Raw genomic sequence first — 25225 nt, forward strand, 5'->3', positions numbered from 1 at the left:
CAAGTCCATTCAGCTGCGCTGAAGACAATGAGAATTTTCCTCCCTTTTGGCCTCATCACGAGAAATCTCCACCAGCTAACTTCTCCCACCCAAATACCTATACAACGTCCCCATCACTATGGCAGCCAATAGCAAACAAGCATCACAGAGGCTGACACATGGCCTCTTAATATATCAGATTTTTAGTTAAATGAGGGATAATTTGACTGGCTTTTACTCCTACATTTAAAACTTACTCAAACATTTTCATTTCTTCAAATTCAATGATGAATTTACTAGAGCTTTAAACAAATGCTTCTAAAATAGAGAAATGATTATAGGAGAAGAGAATTTGGTTCATATTTTATCAACTTTTTCTCTTAATGAGTTGCTCCCGATTGTTTAGCTGTGGTTTACAAATAATTATGTAACATTTGGGAAAATATATGCAGACAAGCAACCCTGCACTGGAGGCCAAAATGGAGAAAACCTCCACAGCCACCATGTATTTGCCTTTGGTGCTCAGGTAAGATGGAACAAAAGAGAGCCACACACTGCAGAAGATCAGCATGCTGAATGTGAGACATTTGGCCTCGTTGAAATTGCTGGGGAGATTCCTGGAGAAAAATGCTACTGTGAAACTTGCAGCTGCCAGAAAGCCCATGTAGCCCAGGGCACAATAGAACATGGTAGATGAGCCTTCACTGCATTGCAATATGATTTCTTCCATTTCTGAATGGGTGTCAATGTCAGGAAAAGGAGGAAATGTGATGAGCCATACGGTGCAGATGCCAGCTTGAATCAGGGAACAGGTAAGAACAATGGATGTGGCCAGACCTCTTCCCACCCAACTCCTCATTCTGGATCCTGGCTTGGTGGCCATGAAAGCCAGAACCACAGTGATGGTTTTTGCCAGCACAGAAGATACAGCCACTGAGAAGATGATGCCAAAGCTAATTTGTCGGAGGAGACATATTATATTGCCTGGTGCAACGAGGAACTGCAGTGAGCAAAGGAAACAGAGGAGAAGGGAGGTAAGTAGAACATAGGTGAGATTTTGGTTATTGGCCTTGACGATGGGTGTTTGGTGATATTTCAGAAATGTTGCCAGAACCAGAATTGTGCAGGCAGAAAAGAAAAGCGCCAGAATCAGTAGACATATTCCCATTGGTTCCTCAAAGGATAAGAATGAAATTCTCTTGGGAAGACATGAATCGTGGTTCTTATTTGGATATTGACCATCTGGACATTTGGAACAGTCATCCATGTCTGGAATTTAAATATACATGTATTATATATAAACATACATGCATTTGTGTATATATTGAAAGTTCTGCTTGTGTTTTGTGATTATTCTATGAATATTACTATGGAATATTAAATTGTCTTTCTTAACAGCAAAAATGGCATTGACATTATCCATTTGACTTACCAGACTTATACTAGGATTTTAACTAGACTCTAATGCAATTTGGTTCATGGTGCTTCTTACCCTTCTGGCTTGATATTTTCTCTTTTGGACATGGATGACAATCATAGCAGCAAAACGGCTTCGCCTCCTGCTTTCTTTTGTAATTACCAGGGGAGCAGCTCTCAGTACATACTGAAATAGGCAATGTCTACCCAGTAAGTAAAATAAGAAGGGGAACATTAGTATTCACTCTGGTGTTTGAAAAGAAGATTTAAAAAATCATGATTGTTTAATATTTATTTATTTATTTATTTATTTATTTATTTATTTATTTATATGCCATCCATCTCACTGATTAAGTGACTATGTGGTTTACAAAGAGTAAAAGACAAATATAAAATCAATTAAAATTTTAAAAATTATATGAACATCAAAACCAAGGAAATAGAAGGCAGGAGAGATGTTTGTCTTGCCCCCATCAACCGTCTTCAGCAGTGAACACTCTTCTTGGAGCACCAGGACAACAGGCAGAACCAAGTTCTGATATTCATCCAGAAGGCCAAAAGGATGGGATTACTTCCTACCTTTGGTAATAGAGCATTTCACATTGTCATGGCTCTAAATGAAAAAAGCTCTTCTCCATCACCCTACCTATCAAATTTCTTATCAGATAGGACCCACAGCAGCCCCCTTCTGCTGGAATAAGTGGGATGGGTTAGTTCCACTGCTCCTCAAATGTCCTGGAACCATGCTACATAAGGCTTTAAAGGTAATAGCACCTTTTATTGGACCTAGAAGCAAACTGGTAACCAATACAACTTGCACAACAGTGGTATTATGTATGCCACCCTAGGAGCCCCCAAAACTGTGTGGATCACTGCATTTTGTACCAATCTAAATTCCAAGTACTCTTCAAGAACTATATAGAGTATATTTGCAGCAATCCAAATGAGATATGATCAGGGCATGATTTAAAATGCACAGGGCTTCACAATCCATATAAGTATAAAAAGGTGCAACTGGTGCACAACAAGAAGTTACACAAAGGCCCTACTAACCATATTTTCCTTTTTTATGGATTACTGCCTTGTCATGGCAAGGGGGCTTCTGTGGCTCAATGAAACTATGAGCTATGCCATGCAGGGACACCCAAGATGGACAGGTCATAGCAGAGAGTTCTGACAAAATGTGATCCACCGGAGAAGGAAATGGCAACCCACTCAAGTATCTTTGCCATGAAAACCTCATGGACAGTACAAAAAGGGAAAAAGATATGATGCCAGAAGATGAACCCCTCAGGTCAGAAGGTGTCCAATATGCTACTGGGGAAGAGCGGAGAGTGAGTATTAGTAGCGCCAGAAAGAATGAAGTGACTGGAGCTGAAAGGACGCTCAGCTGTGGATGTATCTGGTGGTGAAAGGAAAGCCTGATGCTGTAAAGTTTTTTTCTCCATAGGAACCTGGAATGTAAGATCCATGAATCAAGGTTAGCTGGACATGGTCAAACAAGAGATGATAAGACTGAATATCTACATCTTAGATATCAGTGAACTAAAATGGACAGGAATGGGTAAATTTAATTCAGATGATCATAAGGTATACTACTGCAGGTAAGAATCCCTCAGAAGAAATGGAGTAGCTTCATAATCAATAAAAGAGTAGGAAAAGCAGAAGGGAGACTTCCGCTGGCAACGCAGGCTTCGCGGACGTTCCTTTGGGATCGTCTGCCCTGGGTTTCGTCAAACCGTCCCTGACAGCATACATGGGCTGTCAAACGGTTTGGAATTCTCTCCCCCGGGTGAAGGGGGAGGGAAGAGTGGTCAGGTTTTGGGTAGAGCTCCCCGGGACCCCCTGGAATTTAACCAGGGGATCGAAGGGTGAGAGCTCCCCTTTAGCCTGACGAAGCTCCGTGCCCAGGGTGCTTCTGTTTATACAGAACGAGAAGCCGCGACCATCTCTGTGCCAAGATTTATTTCTAAAGAGAATTCAACACAGACAGAACAAAGTAGGAGGACTAGCAAGAATTTGCAAGTAATAAATCTTAACTTCAGCTCTTAAATAGCTTTCCTTTGAACTAACTTTCAACTTGAGTGGATTTAAAATGGCGTTTGCAATATACAAAGGAAAGCGAAACTTTAAAAAGACAAAGGAAGAAGAACATAATAAGCTACTTTTTTAAATGGAATAAACAAGAATTGTTAATGATTTTTTTTCTCTTTAATATTGTTTAATTTTTGGAGGACAGATAGAAAAATTTATGGATGTAATGTCGGTATTTGGATAAATAGAATTTAATTGTTATGACTGATATATTTTGGATATAAGTTATAATTTTAATAATGTTATTTGATAGATGTAAGGTAAATTGAAGAAATATTAATATTTGCAATGTTATTTGATTTATGTAAGTGATATTTTTGGAGATTGAAAATGTGTAAGGAAATGTGTAAGACAGAAGACAAGGAGAAATGCTTAAGATGTGATTTTGATGGTATTTTTTTTTTAATATATATATATAGGGTTTAATTTTTACAACTGACTTATTTTGGGTATAAGGTGTTACTATTTGATATATGTGAGGTATAAAGGAATGGGAAGATGGAATATTGTTTAACTTTTGGAGGATGTAATGTTGGTATTTGGTAAAATAGAATTTAATTGTTATAATTGATATATTTTGGATATAAGTTATAATTTTAATAATGTTATTTGACAGATGTAAGGTAAATTGAAGAAATATTAATATTAGTAATGTTATTTGATTTATGTAAGTGATATTAAAGATATGAGAAGGTAGAATATTGTTTATTTTTGGAGATTGGATAAAAATTTAAGAATTTAAGCTGGAAATATGAATTATATTTGGGACACTGTTTAAGGAAGAAAGGTATATTATAGAAGAATTTCTGATGAATACTGGAAGATGGAATATCATTTTGGTCTTGATCGATGAAGATTGGATATTATTGATGAACTGGAAATACTAATTTAATTGGAAGATTTTGAAGATTTTAGGAGTGGAATGGACTGATATATAATGGACTGGAAGAAGAACGTACTTTTTTGTTTCTGGAAGGGGAGTTAGGGTCTTAGAGAGAGGAGTGACTATGGATTTGAATTATGTTGTTGAGGCCCCTCCTCAAGAAGCCTTCCCTGGACCTGACTGTTTTAGGTAATTATCATCCGGTCTCCAATCTTCGCTTCGCGGCGAAGGTTGTAGAGAGTATGGTGGCATATCAGTTTCCCCTGCACCTGGAGGAAACTGTCTATCTAGACCCGTTCCAGTCCGGCTTCCGGCCCGGCTACAGCACTGAGACGGCTTTGGTCGCATTGGTGGATGATCTCTGGAGGGCCAGGGATAGGGGTTGTTCCTCTGCCCTGGTCCTATTAGACTTCTCAGCGGCTTTCGATACCATCGACCATGGTATCCTGCTGCGCCGGTTGGAGGGATTGGGAGTGAGAGGCACCGTTTATCGGTGGTTCTCCTCCTATCTCTCCGACCGGTCGCAGATGGTGTTGACGGGGGGGCAGAGGTCGACCCCGCGGCGCCTCACTTGTGGGTGCCGCAGGGCCGATTCTCTCGCCCCTTCTGTTCAACATCTATATGAAGCCGCTGGGTGAGATCATCAGTGGCTTCGGTGTGAGGTACCAGCTGTACGCTGATGACACCCAGCTGTACTTTTCCACACCGGGCCACCCCAATGAAGCTATCGAAGTGCTGTCCCGGTGTTTGGAAGCCGTACGGGTCTGGATGGGGAGAAACAGGCTCAAGCTCAATCCCTCCAAGACAGAGTGGCTGTGGATGCCGGCATCCCGGTACAGTCAGCTGAGTCCACGGCTGACTGTTGGGAGCGAGTCATTGGCCCCGATGGAGAGGGTGCGCAACTTGGGCGTTCTCCTGGATGAACGGCTGTCTTTTGAAGACCACCTGACGGCCATCTCCAGGAGAGCTTTCCACCAGGTTCGCCTGGTGCGCCAGTTGCGCCCCTTTCTAGACCGGGATGCCTTGTGCACAGTCACTCATGCCCTTGTGACGTCTCGTCTGGATTACTGCAATGCTCTCTACATGGGGCTCCCCTTGAGGGGCATCCGGAGGCTTCAGTTAGTCCAGAATGCAGCTGCGCAGGTGATAGAGGGAGCCCCTCGTGGCTCCCGCGTGACACCTATCCTGCGCAGGCTGCACTGGCTACCTGTGGCCTTCCGGGTGCGCTTCAAGGTGTTGGTGAATGTCTTCAAAGCGCTCCATGGCATAGGGCCGGGCTATATACGGGACCGCCTGCTGCTACCGAATACCTCTCACCGACTCGTGCGCTCTCACAGAGAGGGACTCCTCAGGGTGCCGTCGGCGTGACAGTGTCGTCTGGCGATGCCCAGGGGAAGGGCCTTCTCTGTGGGGGCTCCCGCCATCTGGAACGAACTCCCCCCAGGACTTCGTCAACTTCCGGACCTCCGAACCTTTCATCGCGAGCTTAAAACTCACTTATTCATCTGCGCTGGACTGGGTTAGTTTTTAAATTTATGGGTTTTTAAATGGGTTTTTTATCCTAAATTTTTAATCTTGGCCAATTTAATAAGTTTTTTAATTGTATTTTAATCATATTTATATTGTATTATTGTGTATTTTTTATCTGGCTGTGAACCGCCCTGAGTCCTTCGGGAGAAGGGCGGTATAAAAATTTAAATAATAAATAAATAAATAATAAATAAATAATTTATGATTGTTAATTTTATACCCTGTACTTTGTTCTGGGAAGTCTCGGGGGGTGGGAGGGGAGGGAGGAAGTGGGGAGAGGGGAGATGAAGGACCAATGTAAAGGAATGATTGAAGATATGTAATTAAGAAATAGAAATAATTTGAAATGAAAGCGGGGCTACTCAGCTGCCATTTCAGAAGGGAATGGAAAGGGAGGGGAGTGAGTGAAGGAAGAAAGTAGGTAGGAAAGAGAGAGGTAGAAAAGGGGGAAAGGAGAGGAAGAAGAAAGGGGAATGAGAGAGGGTTAGAAAGGGTGGAAGAGAAGAGTAGGGAAGGAGGAGAGGATGTAGAAAAGTGAAGGAGAGGAAGGATGAAGAAAGTAGAAGAAAGTAGAGAAGGGAGGAGGAAAGGTTTGTTAAGGAAGGAAGTGGTAGCTGGGCAGGTCCGAATAAGTAACAAATGAAAATTAATGATTAATGTTGAATAAGAGACTGTATATTGAATAGGTTGTTGGAAAATGAAAATAAAACTTTTTACATAGAAAAAAAAAGAGTAGGAAAAGCAATACTGGGATCACAATCCCCAAATTGACAGAATGATCTCTGTTCAAATCCAAGGCAAACCATTCAATATCACAGTAGTCCAAGTCTATTCCCCAACCACTGATGTTGAAGAGGATGAAATTGACCGGTTCTATGAAGCCCCACAGCACCTTATAGAATTAACACCAAAAAATGTTGTCCTTATCATCATGGGGGATTGGAATGCTAAAGTAGGAAACCAAAAGGTAACCGGAATAACAGGCAAGTTTGGCCCTGGAGTACAAAATGAAGCAGGGCACAGGCTGATCGAATTCTGTCAAGATAATATGATAGTCAAAGCAAAGACTCTTTTCCAACAACCCAAGAGACGACTCTACACATGGACATCACCAGACAGTCAACACAGAAATCAGATTGACTATATGCTCTGCAGCCAAAGATGAAGAAACTCTATACAGTCAGTAAAAACAAGACTGCCTGTGGCTCAGATCATGAGCTTCTCCTTGCAAAATTTAGGCTTAAATTGAAGAAAGTAGGGAAAAGCCCCAGGTCACTCAGGTACGAACTAAATCATATCCCTGATGAATATACAGTAGTGGTGACAAATAAATTTAAGGAATTAGATCTGATAGACATAGTGCCTGAAGAACTATGGAAGGAGGTTTGCAACATAGTACATTGACTATGCTAAAGCCTTTGATTGTGTGGATCAATCAAAGAGATGGGAGTACCAGACCATATTATTTGGCTCTTGAGAAACCTGTATGCAGGTCAAGAAGCAACAGTGAGAACTGGACACGGAACCACTGATTGGTTCAAAATTGTGAAAGGAGTTCAGCAGGACTGTATACTATCCCCCTGCCTATTTAATTTATATGCAGAGCACATCATGAGAAAGGCGGGGCTAGATGAATCAAAAATTGGAATTAAATTTGCTGGGAGATATATCAACAACCTCAGATATGCAGATAATACCACTTTAATAGCAGAAAGCAAAGAGGAACTAAAGAGCCTCTTGATGCGGGTGAAGGAGGAGAGTGCAAAAGTTGGCTTGAAAGTCAACATTAAGAAAACTAAGATCATGGCATCTAGCCCTCTCAATCCCTGGCAGATAGATGGTGAAGAAATGGAGGTAGAGACAGATTTTATTTTTCTGGGCTCCAAGATCACCGCAGATGGGGACTGCAGCCAAGAAATTAAAAGATGCTTGCTCCTGGGGAGGAAAGCTATGGCAAATCCAGACAGTGTACTAAAAAACAGAGACATCACCCTGCCAACAAAAGTGCATATAGTCAAGGCTATGATTTTCCCAACTGCAATGTATGGCTACAAAAGTTGGACCACAAGAAAGGCTGAGTGCCAAAGAGTTGAGGCTTTGAACTATGATGCTGGAGAAGAATCCTGAGAGTCCCTTGGACTGCAAGGCGATCAAATCGGTCAGTCCTAGACAGGGGTGAAATCTAAAAATTTTCCCTACCGGTTCTGTGGGCATGGCTTAATTGGTGGGAGTGGCTTGGTGGTCAGATGACAATAAATAATAAAAATAATTAACGAAATATACAAAGCAATAAGAGGTACCAAAAACCAACTTTCACACTTTACACACACACAACACAACACAACACAACACAACCGACTCACACACAATGTAAAAGCAGCTGCACTTCACCCAAAATGGCCCCTGCAACAAGCAGGAACCTCACACTTTCACATTTTACACACACACAACACAACACAACTGACTCTCACACACACAAAATGCCACATACAGCTTTGTGAGATTTTGTGTGTTTGTTTAGTTAGAGTGAAACACTACAGGAACACACCAAATCTCAGAAAGCTGCACAAATATTTTATTTATTTTATTATTTTATTTTATTTTATTTTATTTTATTTTATTTTATTTTATTTTATTTTATTTTATTTTATTTTATTTTATTATTTTATTTTATTTTATTTTATTTTATTTTATTTTATTATTTTATTTTATTTTATTGTGGACTTCAAATCCCAGAGTTCCTCAGCCAGCAAAGCAGGAAGTCAAAGCAAGCTTTTTTTTTCTTCAGTAGCTGAAGAAAGCATAGTGTTGCCAGCCCGAAAGAGCAGTAATTATAGGTAAGTGAGGAGGGGGCATTGGGTGGGCATGGGTGGGGGCTCTTGTAAGTAGGGGCTGTTAAAGTGAGTTTAAAAGCCTGCTAGGATCAGGAAACTCCTCTGGGAGGAAAAAAAGTTTTAAAGTCAGCTCCTCTGACGATCTCAGCTGAAGTTCTCTCATAGCAGCCCAGAACCTCTTAAAATAATTGTTTTAACATGTAGAAAACATGTTAAGATTAAGAACCTTTTTTAAGGTTCTGGTGATGAGGAACTCAGCTGGGATGCCCAGAGGAGCCTTTTAAAGCCCCCCCTTTTTTTTCTTTTTTCCCCTTCTGCTGAAGAGGTTTTTTAAAAAAAAAACCTTTTAAAGTGTTCTGATGATCTCTGCTCAGCCCCGCGATCATCGGGTTTTGTTTTTTTTTACTTTTAAAGGCATGTTTTCAGCTGAAGAAAATCTTTTAAAAGTAAAAAAAAAACCTCTGCTGATGGTGCAGCTGAACAGGGCAGGGGGGCGGGGCCAGGGATTTTTGCTACCGGTCCTCCGAACCAGCAGCTGCCATTGCTACCAAATCGGGAGAGCCGGTGCGAACCGGGAGCATTTCACCCCTGGTCCTAGAGGAGATTAACCCTGACTGCTCTTTAGAAGGCCAGATCCTGAAGATGAAACTGAAATACTTTGGCCACCTAATGAGAAGGAAGGACTCATTGGAGAAGAACCTAATGCTGGGCAAGATTGAGGGCAGAAGAAGAAAGGGATGACAGAGAATGAGGTGGCTGGATGAAGTCACTGAAGCAGTAGGCATGAGCTTAAGTAGACTCCAGAGGTTGGTAGAGGATAGGAAGGCCTGGGGTCGCGATGAGTCGGACACAACTTTGCAACTAACAACAACAAAACCATGATTTCCATCTGCTCTTTGAACATCAAGTGTGTGCACCAGGTGAATTTAAGGTTGTGCAACATCATTCATAACTAAAGAAGATAAGCAACAGGATCTTGAGGTCTCCTCAATCCAGAGCTACTTCATCTTATGAGAGTTCAGCTGAAGACCTATCCAGACCCCTAGCTTCTAGGCCTTCCTAAAGGCCAAACATCAGGGGTAAAATGCTCCCAGTTCAGACTGGATCGCCTGATCCGGTAGCAATGGCAGTGGGCAGTTCGGAGAACCAGTAGCAAAAATCCCTGCGCCCCTCTTCCTGCCCATGCCCAGCTGAGCCATGCGATCATAAGAGGCTTTTTTTTTTACTTTTAAAAGCATTTTTTCAGCTGAAGAAAATCTTTAAAAGTAAAAAAAACCTCTGCTGATGGTGCAGCTGAACAGGGCAGGGGCGGGGCCAGGGATTTTGCTACCGGTCCTCCGAACCAGCAGCTGCCATTGCTACCGTCGGGAGAGCGGTGCGAACCGGGAGCATTTCACCCTGGTCCTAGAGGAGATTAACCCTGACTGCTCTTTAGAAGGCCAGATCCTGAAGATGAAACTGAAATACTTTGGCCACCTAATGAGAAGGAAGGACTCATTGAGAAGAACCTAATGCTGGGCAAGATTGAGGGCAGAAGAAGAAAGGGATGACAGAGAATGAGGTGGCTGGATGAAGTCACTGAAGCAGTAGGCATGAGCTTAAGTAGACTCCAGAGGTTGGTAGAGGATAGGAAGGCCTGGGGTCGCGATGAGTCGGACACAACTTTGCAACTAACAACAACAAAACCATGATTTCCATCTGCTCTTTGAACATCAAGTGTGTGCACCAGGTGAATTTAAGGTTGTGCAACATCATTCATAACTAAAGAAGATAAGCAACAGGATCTTGAGGTCTCCTCAATCCAGAGCTACTTCATCTTATGAGAGTTCAGCTGAAGACCTATCCAGACCCCTAGCTTCTAGGCCTTCCTAAAGGCCAAACATCAGGGGTAAAATGCTCCCAGTTCAGACTGGATCGCCTGATCCGGTAGCAATGGCAGTGGGCAGTTCGGAGAACCAGTAGCAAAAATCCCTGCGCCCCTCTTCCTGCCCATGCCCAGCTGAGCCATGCGATCATAAGAGGCTTTTTTTTTTACTTTTAAAAGCATTTTTTCTCTTCAGCCGAAGAGACCAAGGTCTCCTTGAATTGTGCTGGAAAAACCTTTTCCTTCTTCCAACTTCACAACATTCTCATGGTGACTTTCACCAACTATTGTGGAAAGACAAGGTTTTATTTATTTATTTATTTATTTATTATTTAAATTTATATACCGCCCTATCTCCCAAAGGACTCAGGGCGGTTCACAGGCATATAAAACATCGATACACAAAATTAAAATAATCTTTAAAAAACTTATTCCAATGCCCTATCATTAAAAGTAGAAATATAAATATTAAAATCAATTTAAAACCCCTATAAAATTTAAAATCTAAGCCAGTCCTGCACAGATGAATAAATGTGTCTTGAGCTCGCGACGGAAGGTACGAAGGTCCGGAAGTTGACGGAGTCCTGGGGGGAGCTCGTTCCAGAGGGCGGGAGCCCCCACAGAGAAGGCCCTTCCCCTGGGCGTCGCCAGACGACACTGCCTAGCTGACGGCACCCTGAGGAGTCCCTCCCTGTGAGAGCGCACGGGTCGGTGAGAGGTATCTGGTCGCAGTAGGCGGTCCCGTAGATAACCCGGCCCTATGCCATGGAGCGCTTTAAAGGTGGTCACCAAAACCTTGAAGCGCACCCGGAAGGCCACAGGTAGCCAGTGCAGCCTGCGCAGGATGGGTGTTATGCGGGAGCCACGAGGGGCTCCATCTATCACCCGCGCAGCCGCATTCTGGACTAACTGTAGCCTCCGGATGCCCTTCAAGGGGAGCCCCATGTAGAGAGCGTTGCAGTAATCCAGGCGAGACGTCACGAGGGCGTGAGTGACCGTGCATAGGGTTCTAATCAACAAGTAGTTGTGTTGACAGTCTTGAGGATCCAGTGTACTTCCTTAGTCCAACAGGATCAGTGTGGAGTATCCAGTCCAATTCCTCAGCTCCAATAGGATCAAACTGCTTCAGAGTTCCATCACTGGATGCTTTCAAGAAGAGACTGGACTGCCATCTGTCAGAAATGGTGTAGGGTCTCCTGCTTAGGTGGCGGGTTGGACTAGATGACCTACAAGGTCCCTTTCAACTCTGTTAATCTGAAAATCAGCTTCCAGTAAATCAGGTAAGTCCATTCCATGGGCATCTCTAATGGTCTTGCTCCATGCCTGTTCTCAAATTGAGAATGGATCTGAGTGACTTTATCCATCAGGTGTAATGGCCCTGTAAATGGTCATCAAAATCATCCTTCCCCTAGGAGGACCTCTTGATTAGGGTGGAGCTCATTCTCTGAGCCTGTGGATTGGTTTATTTCATTACCATGCTTGGTAACATCTACAGCAGAGTTGAGGGTATGCCTGGGTTTTTCTGCTTATAAGGATTTTGTGTGGTCACATCCACATCTGAATGTGTCAAGAGAGGGTCTTATGATGGGTCTTAAAAACCAGAATATATGAACATCAGCTGGCAGTAAATACCATGATCACAAATCCTTAATCTCTATCCACATCAAACAGCATCAATTTGATTGGAGTAACACCAGAATCATTGGCCATGCTACCACTAACACATGTGTGAGTTCATCTAAGTCTGGCACTCCTTAAACAATTCCATCAACAGAAACACTGACCTATAATTAGCCTACGAACCAGTGTTGGGTTTCAAATATTTTTACTACAGGTTCTGTGGGTATGGCTTGGTGAGTGTGGTATGGCTTGGTGGGTGTGGCTTGATGGGCATGGAAGGGGAAGGATACTGTAAAATCTCCATTCCCTCCTCAATCTAGAGAAAGGTTACTGAAAAATCCCCATTTCCTCCCAATCAGCTGGGACAGAATAGATGGGGTGGGGGCAGTCAGAATTTTTACTACCAGTTCTCTGAACTACTCAAAATTCAGTTCTCCAGAACTGGTCAGAATCAACTGAAACCCACCTCTGCCACGAACTCCTCAGAATTCAAATCAATCACATAATCAACCAGTAATAGCACCGTCCTTCAACCAACCCACCAACCTACCCACCAACCAGCACTTCACCTCATAGTGACCAACACCTGACATGACCTCCCCATCACAAGACCCATTACAAGATCTTCACTTGACACACCCACATCTGATCCATCACAAGATCTACTGACCATTAAAGTTTACTGTTTTTCATAAATCTAATTTTTATGCTGCCTTAATGCTCCCCAGTTATATTCAGATTCATATCAACTGAAAGAATCAGTCTTTTATCTTCTTTCTATGTCAAAAGATATAGAGCTTTCATTTGGATACAGGGGTCCTTACTATTTTCTTAGTGACTGCTCAAAGTTATGAAGAACCTTAAAAAATATTAATGACTGGTCTTCAAAGCTCTGCCTATTGCAGTGTCCCCATGGTCACGTGATCACCAATTGTGGCAACTGGCTTCTGACAAGCAAATTCAATAGGGAAACTGGCATGAAGTCATTCAATGTCCCCCTTGATGACAATGGGTGCTTTACTGATGATCACAATTGGAACTGATAGTGTAAAACAGTGCAGTAATTTTATGACTTAGCCAGAAAGTTCCAATTATGGATCTAAGAAAGTATCATCCCAGACATCCAAATAAAATTATCTACCTTCAGAACTTACTTGGTTGAAAGTGGTAGGCCATGTGATGGCTTTCTCATGAATGGTGAACACCTGGTCTTCAGCAGCCCAGGGATCTAGCTTCCCAACTTTCACTCGTTGCAATGATTGGTTGGGGAATGTGACCCAGTTCTCAATATCCAGTCCTGTAACCAATTCTCCTTTTTCGTTAAAAGAAATTTCATCCCCAGCACTGCTGTTAAATACAATTCTTTTCAAAAAGAAGTGAAGCTGAATAGAAACAATTGAACACATTTGTGAAAAAGAGAAGACCGAGAGAAAACATGGTTAAGATGTTGAATTATGAACATAATATGGAATAACATGATGAATTATTGTTTATGTTGATGATTGTATATACTGTTGTGACAAAATAAAAAATAATTTAAAAAAAAGATACAGAATTATGTGACAAACCAAAACAATGAGAGGGACTGCAAAGCAATAAAACTGGTCAGTCCCAGGGGAGATCAACCCTGAAACTGCTCCTTAGAAGTCCGGATCCTGAAGATAAAACTCAAATACTTTGGCCACTTAATCAGAAGGAAAGACTTACTGGAGAAGAGCCTAATGCTAGGAAAGATTGAGGACAAAATAAAAAGGGGGCAACAGAGAATGACATTACTAGATGGATCACTGAAGTAGTAGGTGTGAGCTTAAATGAACTCCAGAGGATGGTAGAGGACAGAAGGGTTGGAGGAACATTTTCCATGAGGTTGTGATGCGTCGGACATGACTTCACAACTAACAACAACTATTTAATAATAAAAGAAATCTAACAGCCACATCCCACCCTCCTCCAGTACATCTAGAAGAATTTAATTCTCAAAAGTATACCTAATTGGGTAGGCAGGTGTTATTTATCACACAAAGATGGTAAAGTTTGTACTATTATTTTGCAAGTACTAAAAAGAAAATCTGCCCAGCTATTATTAGAGATATGCAAATGAGGGAAGATTCAGATAAAAAATTATAGATCTACAAATAATGTAATAGACACAATTATTGCAGCCATAATTGTAGCTTGCTACATTCCATATCTGGATGTCTGAAATACTCTAACCAGTCACTTGTGACAATAGAGAGAATTAGAAAAGGCTTTTTGCTGCTATCTAGTGGTTGACTGAGTTTTTACAACCCTAAAAGAAAAATAGCACCAAATATTTTTGTGATATTCCAGAATTCTGAATGAGGCTGAGTTATTCTATCCAAAATGGCACTACTGAAGGCTGCCTCGGTGAAATGCTCTCTAATGGTTTCTTTATTTCTAATTATTCTCTGCGATTCACTACGGATTTCCTACTCACGAGACCATCTGCTAAAAATTAAGCAACATTTCTTTAAGGATCAGCTCTCCAGGATCTCACCCCTCCCTTTACAAACACAGAGGAGATTCTAACACAAGAAAAAGCAATTTCCCTGGAACCATGGATTACCAAAAAAAACCAAACGAAAGAAATGAAAAAAAAAGAGGTAAATGGGCTGGGATTTTAAATAGATTAAGGAATAGAAGAAATAAAATTCTGCCTTCAATTTTGCTAACAAATGTACGTTCACTTGCTAATAAAATGGATGAAATACTCCTCTTAAACAGATACAATTCTGATTTTCACAATTCAGCAGTCCTATCCTTCTGTGAAACCTGGTTACATGAATCAATTGAAGATAGCAGCCTGCATATCCCAGGGTTTCAAATTGAACGATCAGACAGAATTATAGAAACATCTGGTAAAAAGAAGGGAGGAGGCTTATGCTTATGTATTAACCACAGCTTGTGTCAAGATTTAACTGTAATTTACAAATTCTGTGATGAAAATTTAGAGACATTAATTATCAACTGCAAACCACACTATTTGCTTCATGAATTTTCCTCATTTCTTCTAATTGCTGTTTATGTCCCACCACAAGCCTGTGTAAACAAGGCATTATGAACTCTAGCTGACCAAATCATGGAGGCTGAAGCCAAATACCCGATTCACTGGCCATTATTTTGGGAGATCTAAACAAGGCAAACTTAAGGAAAGAGCTACCAAATACTTTCAGCATGTCAATTGTCCCACTAGAGGCAAGAATACTTTAGACCATTGCTACACAACACTAAAAGATGCTTATTGGTCCTTACCATGAGCAGCTGTGGGACTCCCTGATCATTTTATGATTCACCTTATACTTGCTTACAGGCAAAGATTTAAAACCACAAAACCAGCGATTAAATCAATGAAGACCTGACTGAGGAGGCAAACTTAAAACTGCAGGCTTGCTTTCACTGCACTGATTGGAATATACCTCTGCAGATACCTCTGCAGATCTGGATGAATTCACAGATACTGTAACATCATATGTCAGCTTTTGTGAAGACCTATGTGTACCGACAATGAACTTTAGTTCATAGCTAAACTTAAGCAGCTAGTCATTCCAAAGGGGAAGCCTACAGAAAAGGTGATAAAATGCTGTACAATCAGGCCAGAAATGTATTAACAAGGGAGATCAGAGCAGCAAAAAGAGGCTACTCTGAAAAGCTAAAGAATCAGTTCTTAACAAATGAACCAGCAAACATGTGGAAAACTCTTAAAAATATCACCGGCTACCGCAAACCTCCTTCCCAGGCAAAAGGAAATCAATAACTGGCAAATGACCTGAAAGGAAACTACAGCCACCTATCTCCACAACATACCAACAACAGCTAAGCTTCCTACAACTGACCCCATCCACCTATTTCACAGACAAAAGCCAGAAAAGCCCCAGGCCCAGACAAGATAACTCCTTCTTGCTTAAAAGTCTGTGCTGACCAGTTGGCCCTCATCTTCACCCGTATCTTCAATAAATCACTAGAGATGTGCTATGTTCCTTCTTGCTTCAAATGCTCTACTATCATCCCATTGCCAAAGAAGCATTTAATACCATCATTCCAGATTCTTCTAACTAAGCTAAACCAGCTACAGGTACCTGAACACACTTGTAAGTGGATCCCAAGCTTCCTAACAAACAGGAAGCAGCAGGTGAAACTAAGCAGAATCACATCAGATACCTGTACAATTAGCACAGTCCCCCTCCCAAGCTGTGTGCTCTCCCCACTTCTCTTCTCTCTGTATACCAATGACTGCATGTCCAATGATCCATATGTTAAACTATTGAAGTTTGCATATGACACAACAGTGATCGATCTCATTCGAGACAATGATGAATCCATATACAGACGGGAGTTTGAACGACTAGCCTTGTGGTGCGACCAGAATAATCTGAAACTGAACACACTCAAAACCATAGAAATTGTCATAGACTTTAGGAGAAACCCCACCATTCTTTCACCTCTCATAATACTAGACAACACAGTATCAACAGTCGGGCCGGGATAGCTCAGGCTATTAAGAAGTCTGTTATTAGAACACAGTAGCCTGCAATTACTGCAGGTTCAAGCCCGGCCCAAGGTTGACTCAGCCTTCCATCCTTTATAAGGTAGGTAAAATGAGGACCCAGATTGTTGGGGGGGGCAATAAGTTGACTTTGTAAAAAATATACAAATAGAATGAGACTATTGCCTTATACACTGTAAGCCGCCCTGAGTCTTCGGAGAAGGGCGGGGTATAAATGTAAACAAAAAACAAAACAAAACAGTAGAAACCTTCAAATTTCTAGGATCTACCATTTCGCAAGATCTAAAATGGACAGCAAACATCAAAAACATCATCAAAAAAGGACAACAAAGAATGTTCTTTGTGTGCCAACTCAGAAAGCTCAAACTGCCCAAGGAGCTGCTGATCCAGTTCTACAGAGGAATTATTGAGTCTGTCATTTGCACCTCTATTTGCACCATGAAGCCAAACAGCAGCAGTGCAACTCACCAGCTCAAATAGTGTAAGCCGCCCTGAGTCTTCGGAGAAGGGCGGGATATAAATGCAAAAAAAAATAAAAAAAAAAAAATCCCCCTGCAACTCAGACTAATCTGAGCATAACCAAACCCCCACCCAAACAGGACACACCCCCATCCAATCAGAGCACAAAAAAACCCCTCCATCCAATCAGAGCACACCCAAGCTCCCACCCAATCAGTTCAAACCCCCACTAGCAGTTAAAAAGGAAGAAACAGCTGCAATCACACATTGCTCCCAGAAGCACAAAGCTGAAGCCTGAAGATGACGAATGAGACTTCGTTGAAACGTCGCCAAGACACTTCCAATTTTATGCGGGAGAAAACCCGAATAACCAAAGACCTACACACACACACACACACACACACACACACACACACACACACACATATATATATATACACACACTCTCACAAACGTACTAACATCCAATGGATTCCAGAGAAATAAGATTACCAAACTAATCCAAAAAGAACCCCCCACTAAAATCCAAGACAGAGAACAAGAAAACGGCAGAGCCCTCCTCCCATATATAAAAGGCACCACAGACAGAATCAGCAAGATCCTCCACAAACATAACATCAAGACAGCATTCTGCACAAACAAAAAAATATCCACCATCCTAAGAAACCCCAAAGACAAAATTGAGTTAGAAAATCAAAGAGTATATGAAATCCCATGCACCGCCTGCCCCACCATATACATCGGACAAACCAACAGAAGAATAAGTGCACACATTGAAGAACACAAGAACTCAGTCAAAAAAGAGGAACCAACTTCTTCCCTGGTCCAACACTTTAAAGCCACAGGACACGATATTGACTTTAAAAAGACCAGAACTATCGCCAAAACTGAACACTTTAACAACAGAATAATCAGAGAAGCCATCGAGATAGAAAAACGCCCACACAGCATGAACAAACGAGATGATACCTCCCGCCTACCAGCTATTTGGAAACCCGCCCTTATTGACAAACAAGTCCCTAACACGAGGAATGACACCAGACCCACACTCACGAGGTCCACACAGGATGTCACCACCACACATCCACCCAGAAAGCAGACCCAAACCCACACTGATCAGGAAGCAAGACCAAGGACCAGAAGCCAGACCGCAGCTGCAACATTAGCCATTTCAAACTCCTCAAATCCATACATACAGCAGACAGACACCCACTATGAAGATGTAGCACGACCACAAACACAAAGCCAAACAACAGCAATGCAGCTCACCAGCTCAAATCCCCCTGCAACTCAGACTAATCTGAGCACAACCAAGCCCCCACCAACACAGGACACACCCCCAGCCAATCAGAGCACACAAAAAAACACCCCATCCAATCAGAGCACAGCCAAGCTCCCACCCAATCAGTTCAAACCCCCACTAGCAGTTAAAAAGGAAGAAGCAGCTGCAATCACACGTTGCTCCCAGAAGCACGAAGCTGAAGCCTGAAGATGATGAATGAGACTTCATCGAAACGTCGCCAAGACACTTCCAATTTTATGCGGGAGAAAACCCGAATAACCAAAGACCTACACACACACACACACACACACACACACACACACACACACACACACATATATATATATACACACACTCTCACAAACGTACTAACATCCAATGGATTCCAGAGAAATAAGATTACCAAACTAATCCAAAAAGAACCCCCCACTAAAATCCAAGACAGAGAACAAGAAAACGGCAGAGCCCTCCTCCCATATATAAAAGGCACCACAGACAGAATCAGCAAGATCCTCCACAAACATAACATCAAGACAGCATTCTGCACAAACAAAAAAATATCCACCATCCTAAGAAACCCCAAAGACAAAATTGAGTTAGAAAATCAAGGAGTATATGAAATCCATGCACCGCCTGCCCCACCATATACATCGGACAAACCAACAGAAGAATAAGTGCACATTGAAGAACACAAGAACTCAGTCAAAAGAGGAACCAACTTCTTCCTGGTCCAACACTTTAAAGCCACAGGACACGATATTGACTTTAAAAGACCAGAACTATCGCCAAAACTGAACACTTTAACAACAGAATAATCAGAGAAGCCATCGAGATAGAAAACGCCCACACAGCATGAACAAACGAGATGATACCTCCGCCTACCAGCTATTTGAAACCCGTCCTTATCGATAAACAAGTCCCTAACACAAGGAATGACACCAGACCCACACTCACGAGGTCCACACAGGATGTCACCACCACACATCCACCTAGAAAGCAGACCCAAACCCACACTGATCAGGAAGCAAGACCAAGGACCAGAAGCCAGACCGCAGCTGCAACATTAGCCATTTCAAACCCCTCCAATCCATACATGCAGCAGACTGACACCCACTATGAAGATGTAGCACGACCACAAACACAAAGCCAAACAATAGCAATGCAGCTCACCAGCTCAAATCCCCCTGCAACTCAGACTAATCTGAGCACAACCAAGCCCCCACCAACACAGGACACACCCCCAGCCAATCAGAGCACACAAAAAAACACCCCATCCAATCAGAGCACAGCCAAGCTCCCACCCAATCAGTTCAAACCCCCACTAGCAGTTAAAAAGGAAGAAACAGCTGCAATCACACGTTGCTCCCAGAAGCACGAAGCTGAAGCCTGAAGATGACGAATGAGACTTCGTCGAAACGTTGCCAAGACACTTCCAATTTTACGTGGGAGAAAACCCGAATAACCAAAGACCTACATACAAACACCCGCGAAAACCTCAGAAAACATATATATATATATATATAATTATTTTTTGAATAAATTATGTAATTAGTAATGAAGCAGTATCTTTCTTATTACTTCTATTTTATTTATTGAATAATTTTTATAATTATTCAATAATTGAGGAACATGAACTGTTTCAACTCCTACCCTCAAAATAATGCTACAGAGCACTGCAAACCAGAACAACTAGACACAAGAACAGTTTTTTCCTGAATGCCATCACTCTGCTAAACAAATAATTCCCTCAACACTGTCAAAATATTTACTAAATCTGCACTTCTATTAATCTTCTCATCGTTCCCATCACCTATCTCCTTCCACTTAGGACTGTAACTTTGTTGCTTGTATCCTTACGATTTATACTGATATTGTTTCCTGATTGCTTATTTGTACCCTATGACTACCATTAAGTGTTGTATCATTAAGTGTTAAATTTGTACCCTATGACTATCATTAAGTGTTGTAAGTGTTGTACCTTGATGAAGGTATATTTTCTTTTATGTACACTGAGAACATATGCACCAAGACAAATTTCTTGTGTGTCCAATCACACTTGGCCAATACAAAATTCTATTCTATTCTATTCTATTCTATTCTATTCTATTCTATTCTATTCTATTCTATTCTATTCTATTCTATTCTATTGGAACTGGCTGTTTGAAAGTGTTTTTATGACTTCCCTTTTCTTGCATGCAAGCTGCAGTTGATACTTTCTCTTCTGAGGGAGGAGATCAAGTTCAGCAAATATTTAAAACTCATAAGTGGTAACAAAAGGAGTTTTTGATGTTAACAAACATCTAGGGCAGGGCTGTCAAACTCATGAACCACCTGAATGGGGGGAAAGTCATGATACATCACGTGACGACACCATGATGACACAAGTTTGACACCTCTGATCTAGTGAAACCATAGCTTTGGATTGTGCAATAGTTACCTGAAAGCACATTATTATTATGGGATACATGCTGGTGGATAAGCTCTTGGATAAGGGTATTATAATTTTTCATGAGTGGATCAGGAGATTCAGTTTATTTTAGAGATCTGAGGTAGTTCAGTTATCATTTGATTTAGATGGGAGTCCACTTGGCTTGGCAGAAAATGTTTCCTCAGTATGTGTTTCTTGAATGAAGCATTTTAATGGAAAAGGATTGAGAGGTGTTTGATGTCATATTACTAGAACCTTGGCAAAAGGAAGAAGGTCTCTAAAGTTTATTAAATAGGTAATACCCAGGCACACTTTTATAATTATTGATTTCTGAGTTTTGACAATGCGTGAGTAGGAATTCTTCGGCCTCAGGGTTGGGAAGGAGATATTTGTGCCCTGCATAGAGGATATGATCATTAGGATCCAATCCCCTATTGAGGATCCCTCCCAGGTCAACCAGTACATTTACAACGTAAGTTACCAATTCATCCCATATGCATCTGATCTGGGGTTTCTGCCTCATTGGGGGCATTGAGGAATTTATTATCAAAAGGGCATAGTAGCTAGATTGGATTAACACAACTTGTATGAGGAGAGGGACATGCATATGGTTTATAGAATAGAAGAGACTAGGATTCCAGATTGCCTTTTGCTCTTCAGTGCGTCCCAACTGCAAATTAATGTAATCTATTAAGTATAAGTTTTTTAACAATTTATCAGCAATACATTTTCATCACTAACTTAGTTTCAAGGTTAGAAGGGTGACTTTATGCTGGTCACTTAGATATCAAGCAGTTGTCTTCCAAACCAGGACCTATAAGGGTAATTTTTGCGGGAGTGGTAGCTTTCCATTAGCTTATGCCTGGAATTGTAATTGTGTCTCTAAGTGGTACCAGGTTGTTATTTGCACCCAAAGGATGGGAGTGGAATCTAGTGGAATGGATCAGATATTAAAATAAAATCTATATTTGAATGATGGTGAAGGAGCAGACCTGAAAAATTGGTCTCCATAAGAAAATTAAAAAAAAAACATTTTGATGTGTCCTTATTAGAGAATATCCACTGGCAAGATTTTCTTAGCTAACTTAGCTAACTGTTTTTAACAGAAGCTATTTTAAGGGTGTTCCTGAAGAATAGGAATCCAAGGAGGAAATTGTTCAGGAAAGGACTTAGAAAAGAAGTGAGGTTGGAAGACTAAAGCAGGAGCAAACTACTCTGGGGCTGGTAATTTTCCCAAAAACTAAAAAAAAAAAATACTAAGAAAGAATACAAAAGAAATTCCTAACTTTCTATTCACAGAACACTGTCACTTCTAATTCAAAATTCATGTCTCATTTTCCTCATTATTTAACTCTTGAGAAAATTACCTGCCACGGCGGTACATCTTGAAGATTAGGTTTCCTGCCACTCAACCTTCTCCTATGTGGTTGTTGAGTCACCTGTATGGCATGTAAAGCATGTGCCACAGCATACACGGCATAGTATATGCTGTAACTGGGACTGGACATCCTCATTTCAAAAAAAGCCCCAGGAAGGCTCTCCAGTTTCTCCTTCCCAGTGCAGATACCCTCAGTTTCCTGATTCACAAATGGGTCTGGAAATACACAGCCAAATGCATGTTCCCATACATCTTTAATGAAACCATCTTGGGGAAAGAATGAGAAATGGTTTCTTGTCTGAAGAAAATGTTGAAATCCTTCAACCTCATTTGAGTAACCTGCAAAGGACAGTGCACCATGGAGAACTTGTATGTCCCAGCTTTTCTGATAAAAGAATGATGCAATACTGATTTGGGAAGCCACAATCCATACTTTACCTTTTGGCTTTATAGAAACCATTTCCATTTCAGGTAGATATAACAACCATCTTAAACGTAAAACATATTTATCATTGATTATCACAACATTAGCTTTGCTGTTAATGAAACTGTGAAATATTTCCACAAACCATTTCAGACCATCTTCCACATTGCTGATATAAATTGTCCTGAGCTCCTCTAAGAAAGCAATACAGATCCCATGGAGAGGAAACCATGAAAATATCAGTTGTTCAAATTTTGCTCCACCATCTCCTTTCATAAGGATTCCAACCCAGGTCCACCTGAAATGAACCAGTAACTGAAGAATCCCCCTATAACTTAAGTCTTCACCTGGAACCATGTGGTAATAGAAGGGGATAGCAGTTTTACCATTCATACTTGGAGGAGGGCCATATAGGAACTATAGGAACAAAAAAATATACAGAAAAATGGTTAACAAAACTGATATGCATCTTCTGCAAATAAAGAGTTCTGAAATGTTTCAGGATATGCTTTCACACTATTTATGTATAAGAAATATTTGTGAGAGTAGCTTTGCAGTAAATGATTGTTGAGTTCCCTTTCATCTGCCCAGCTGAATGATTCTCTCTGTCCTCTTTCTATTGAATTTGCAGATTACTTCTTTTTCTTCAGCAATAAACATAATTTTGTTCTTGAATGTGGTTCATATTATTGTAGAACCATAGAACATTTTAAGCGTTTTGTGCTGCAGCCTAGATATATATGGATGTGTATGTATATGTGTACATATATATGTCTGTATGTATCCTGTTTCTCCCAAAATAAGAAATCTCCTGATAATCAGCCCAATCAGGCTTTTGAGCACAATAGCAAATTCCTTGAAAAAGCTCCTATACAACCGGGAATGTTTAATGATTATTAATTATTGAAATTGACCTATCATATCAAATTCTGAAAATAAATTCACTTTGCTTTCTGCTTTGATAAATACATTTTCTTAAATATACTTCATTGTTAAATGTATACTAAATTAAATAAATCTTAATGTCTTGCAATCAATCCATCTGAAAATATAAAACAATGTATGGACAACTTACTATTAATGAATCTTACCTGGGGAACCTTGTAAATGCCTAAAATGTCTTCTATTGTAAAAGAATATTCAGGATCAAGAGTTCCAAGAACAGATATGAGTTCGTTCAAGATGCCACATTTGTAATTGGGAATTAATTGGTTCTGACTGGAAAAAAGTTCCATTGTGGCATAATATGAGTACTCTCCACCATAACTATCATATATTCTGAAGCCCAAGGTGATGTTAGATAAGAGCTGGAGGTCATTGATCTTCTTCACAGCAAATATCAAGCTCAAAACATGCTGATAAAACTTGATCAGAACTCTGCAATGGCAATTAGATGCTGAATCAAATAAAGTACTGGGTCTAAAAAGGGCAGTGAAATTTAATTCCATAAGAATAATGTTAGCTGATTAATTAGTTACTATTCAGTTTTCAGTAGAATCGCTGCTTGCTTTTCATGAGTATATTTGTTAAACTATATTGATTATATGATACTGAGCAAAAAAGAAATACCACTGATTTTGGCTTTGGTTTCTTTTACCTTTTCTTTTTTCTTTTTTTTAAAAAAGACTTTTATTTATAATATAAATTTAAAACAGTGGACATAGCCTGACATCTCCGGTTTAAACGTTTTCATCAAATTTTGTCATATAATTTACATTTTCTTCTGAGAGTATCAAAGTCCTGTTCCAGAATCTACAAAAAATATTATTCTTTGAGCAGCATTATCAGGCACAAAATAGGTTGTAGATCATTATATTATATCTATAGTAAATAATTTACCGTATATACTCGAATATAAGCCGATCCGAGTATAAGCCGAGGTCCCCAATTTTACCCCAAAAACTGGGGTAAACTGGGGACTCGAGTATAAGCCGAGGGTGGGAAATGAGGCACCTACCGGTTGGGGAAAGCCTCCCTCCCTCAGCTGAGAAGGCTGGCGGCTCCCCCGGCTCGGTCTCTCACTGCACCGGCAGGGCTTCCGTCCGGTAAAATGTGAAAAAAAGAAGAAAAAAAACCTCGAGTATAAGCCGTATATACTCGAGTATAAGCCGAGGGGCTTAAAAAAAAAAAAACCTCGAGTATAAGCCGTATAGACCCGAGTATAAGCCGAGGGGACGTTTTTCAGCACAAAAAACGTGCTGAAAAACTCGGCTTATACTCGAGTATATACGGTAATAAGCGTTTTAAAATCCCATAACATGCAAAAACCAGTTTAAGCAAAATCCAAAGGTTTCTTATCTAAGCCACTACCAATAATAATAATAATGCCTTACAGTGGTTCACCAACAGCAGAATTCTTGGGAACCTCCTCAAAGTGTTCTACAACTCTACTTATGAAGATGAATGAAGTAATACCACCAATGATGAGGTCACCTGGTTGAAAATATTTGTGAACAATTGGGATAGTGGCTTGGATTCTGCATGTTATTGTTTGAGGTTTGCAAGACAT

The 25225-nt window shown here is 40.8% G+C and overlaps 1 protein-coding gene across 1 annotated transcript; it reads right to left on the reverse strand.

The window, feature by feature from the left end:
* Positions 1 to 346: 346 nt before the first annotated feature.
* Positions 347 to 25225, reverse strand: LOC131198121 (vomeronasal type-2 receptor 26-like). The gene is made up of 6 exons (XM_058182630.1): positions 25050 to 25225; positions 23808 to 24135; positions 22282 to 23133; positions 13375 to 13602; positions 1472 to 1598; positions 347 to 1248 (listed from the first exon to the last, which is right to left on the reverse strand). Exons 1-6 carry the CDS (start codon positions 25223 to 25225, stop codon positions 347 to 349), a joined length of 2613 nt encoding a protein of 870 aa, XP_058038613.1.

The sequence above is a fragment of the Ahaetulla prasina genome, chromosome 4, assembly GCF_028640845.1.
Source record: "Ahaetulla prasina isolate Xishuangbanna chromosome 4, ASM2864084v1, whole genome shotgun sequence".
NCBI classification, from domain to species: Eukaryota; Metazoa; Chordata; class Lepidosauria; order Squamata; family Colubridae; genus Ahaetulla; species Ahaetulla prasina.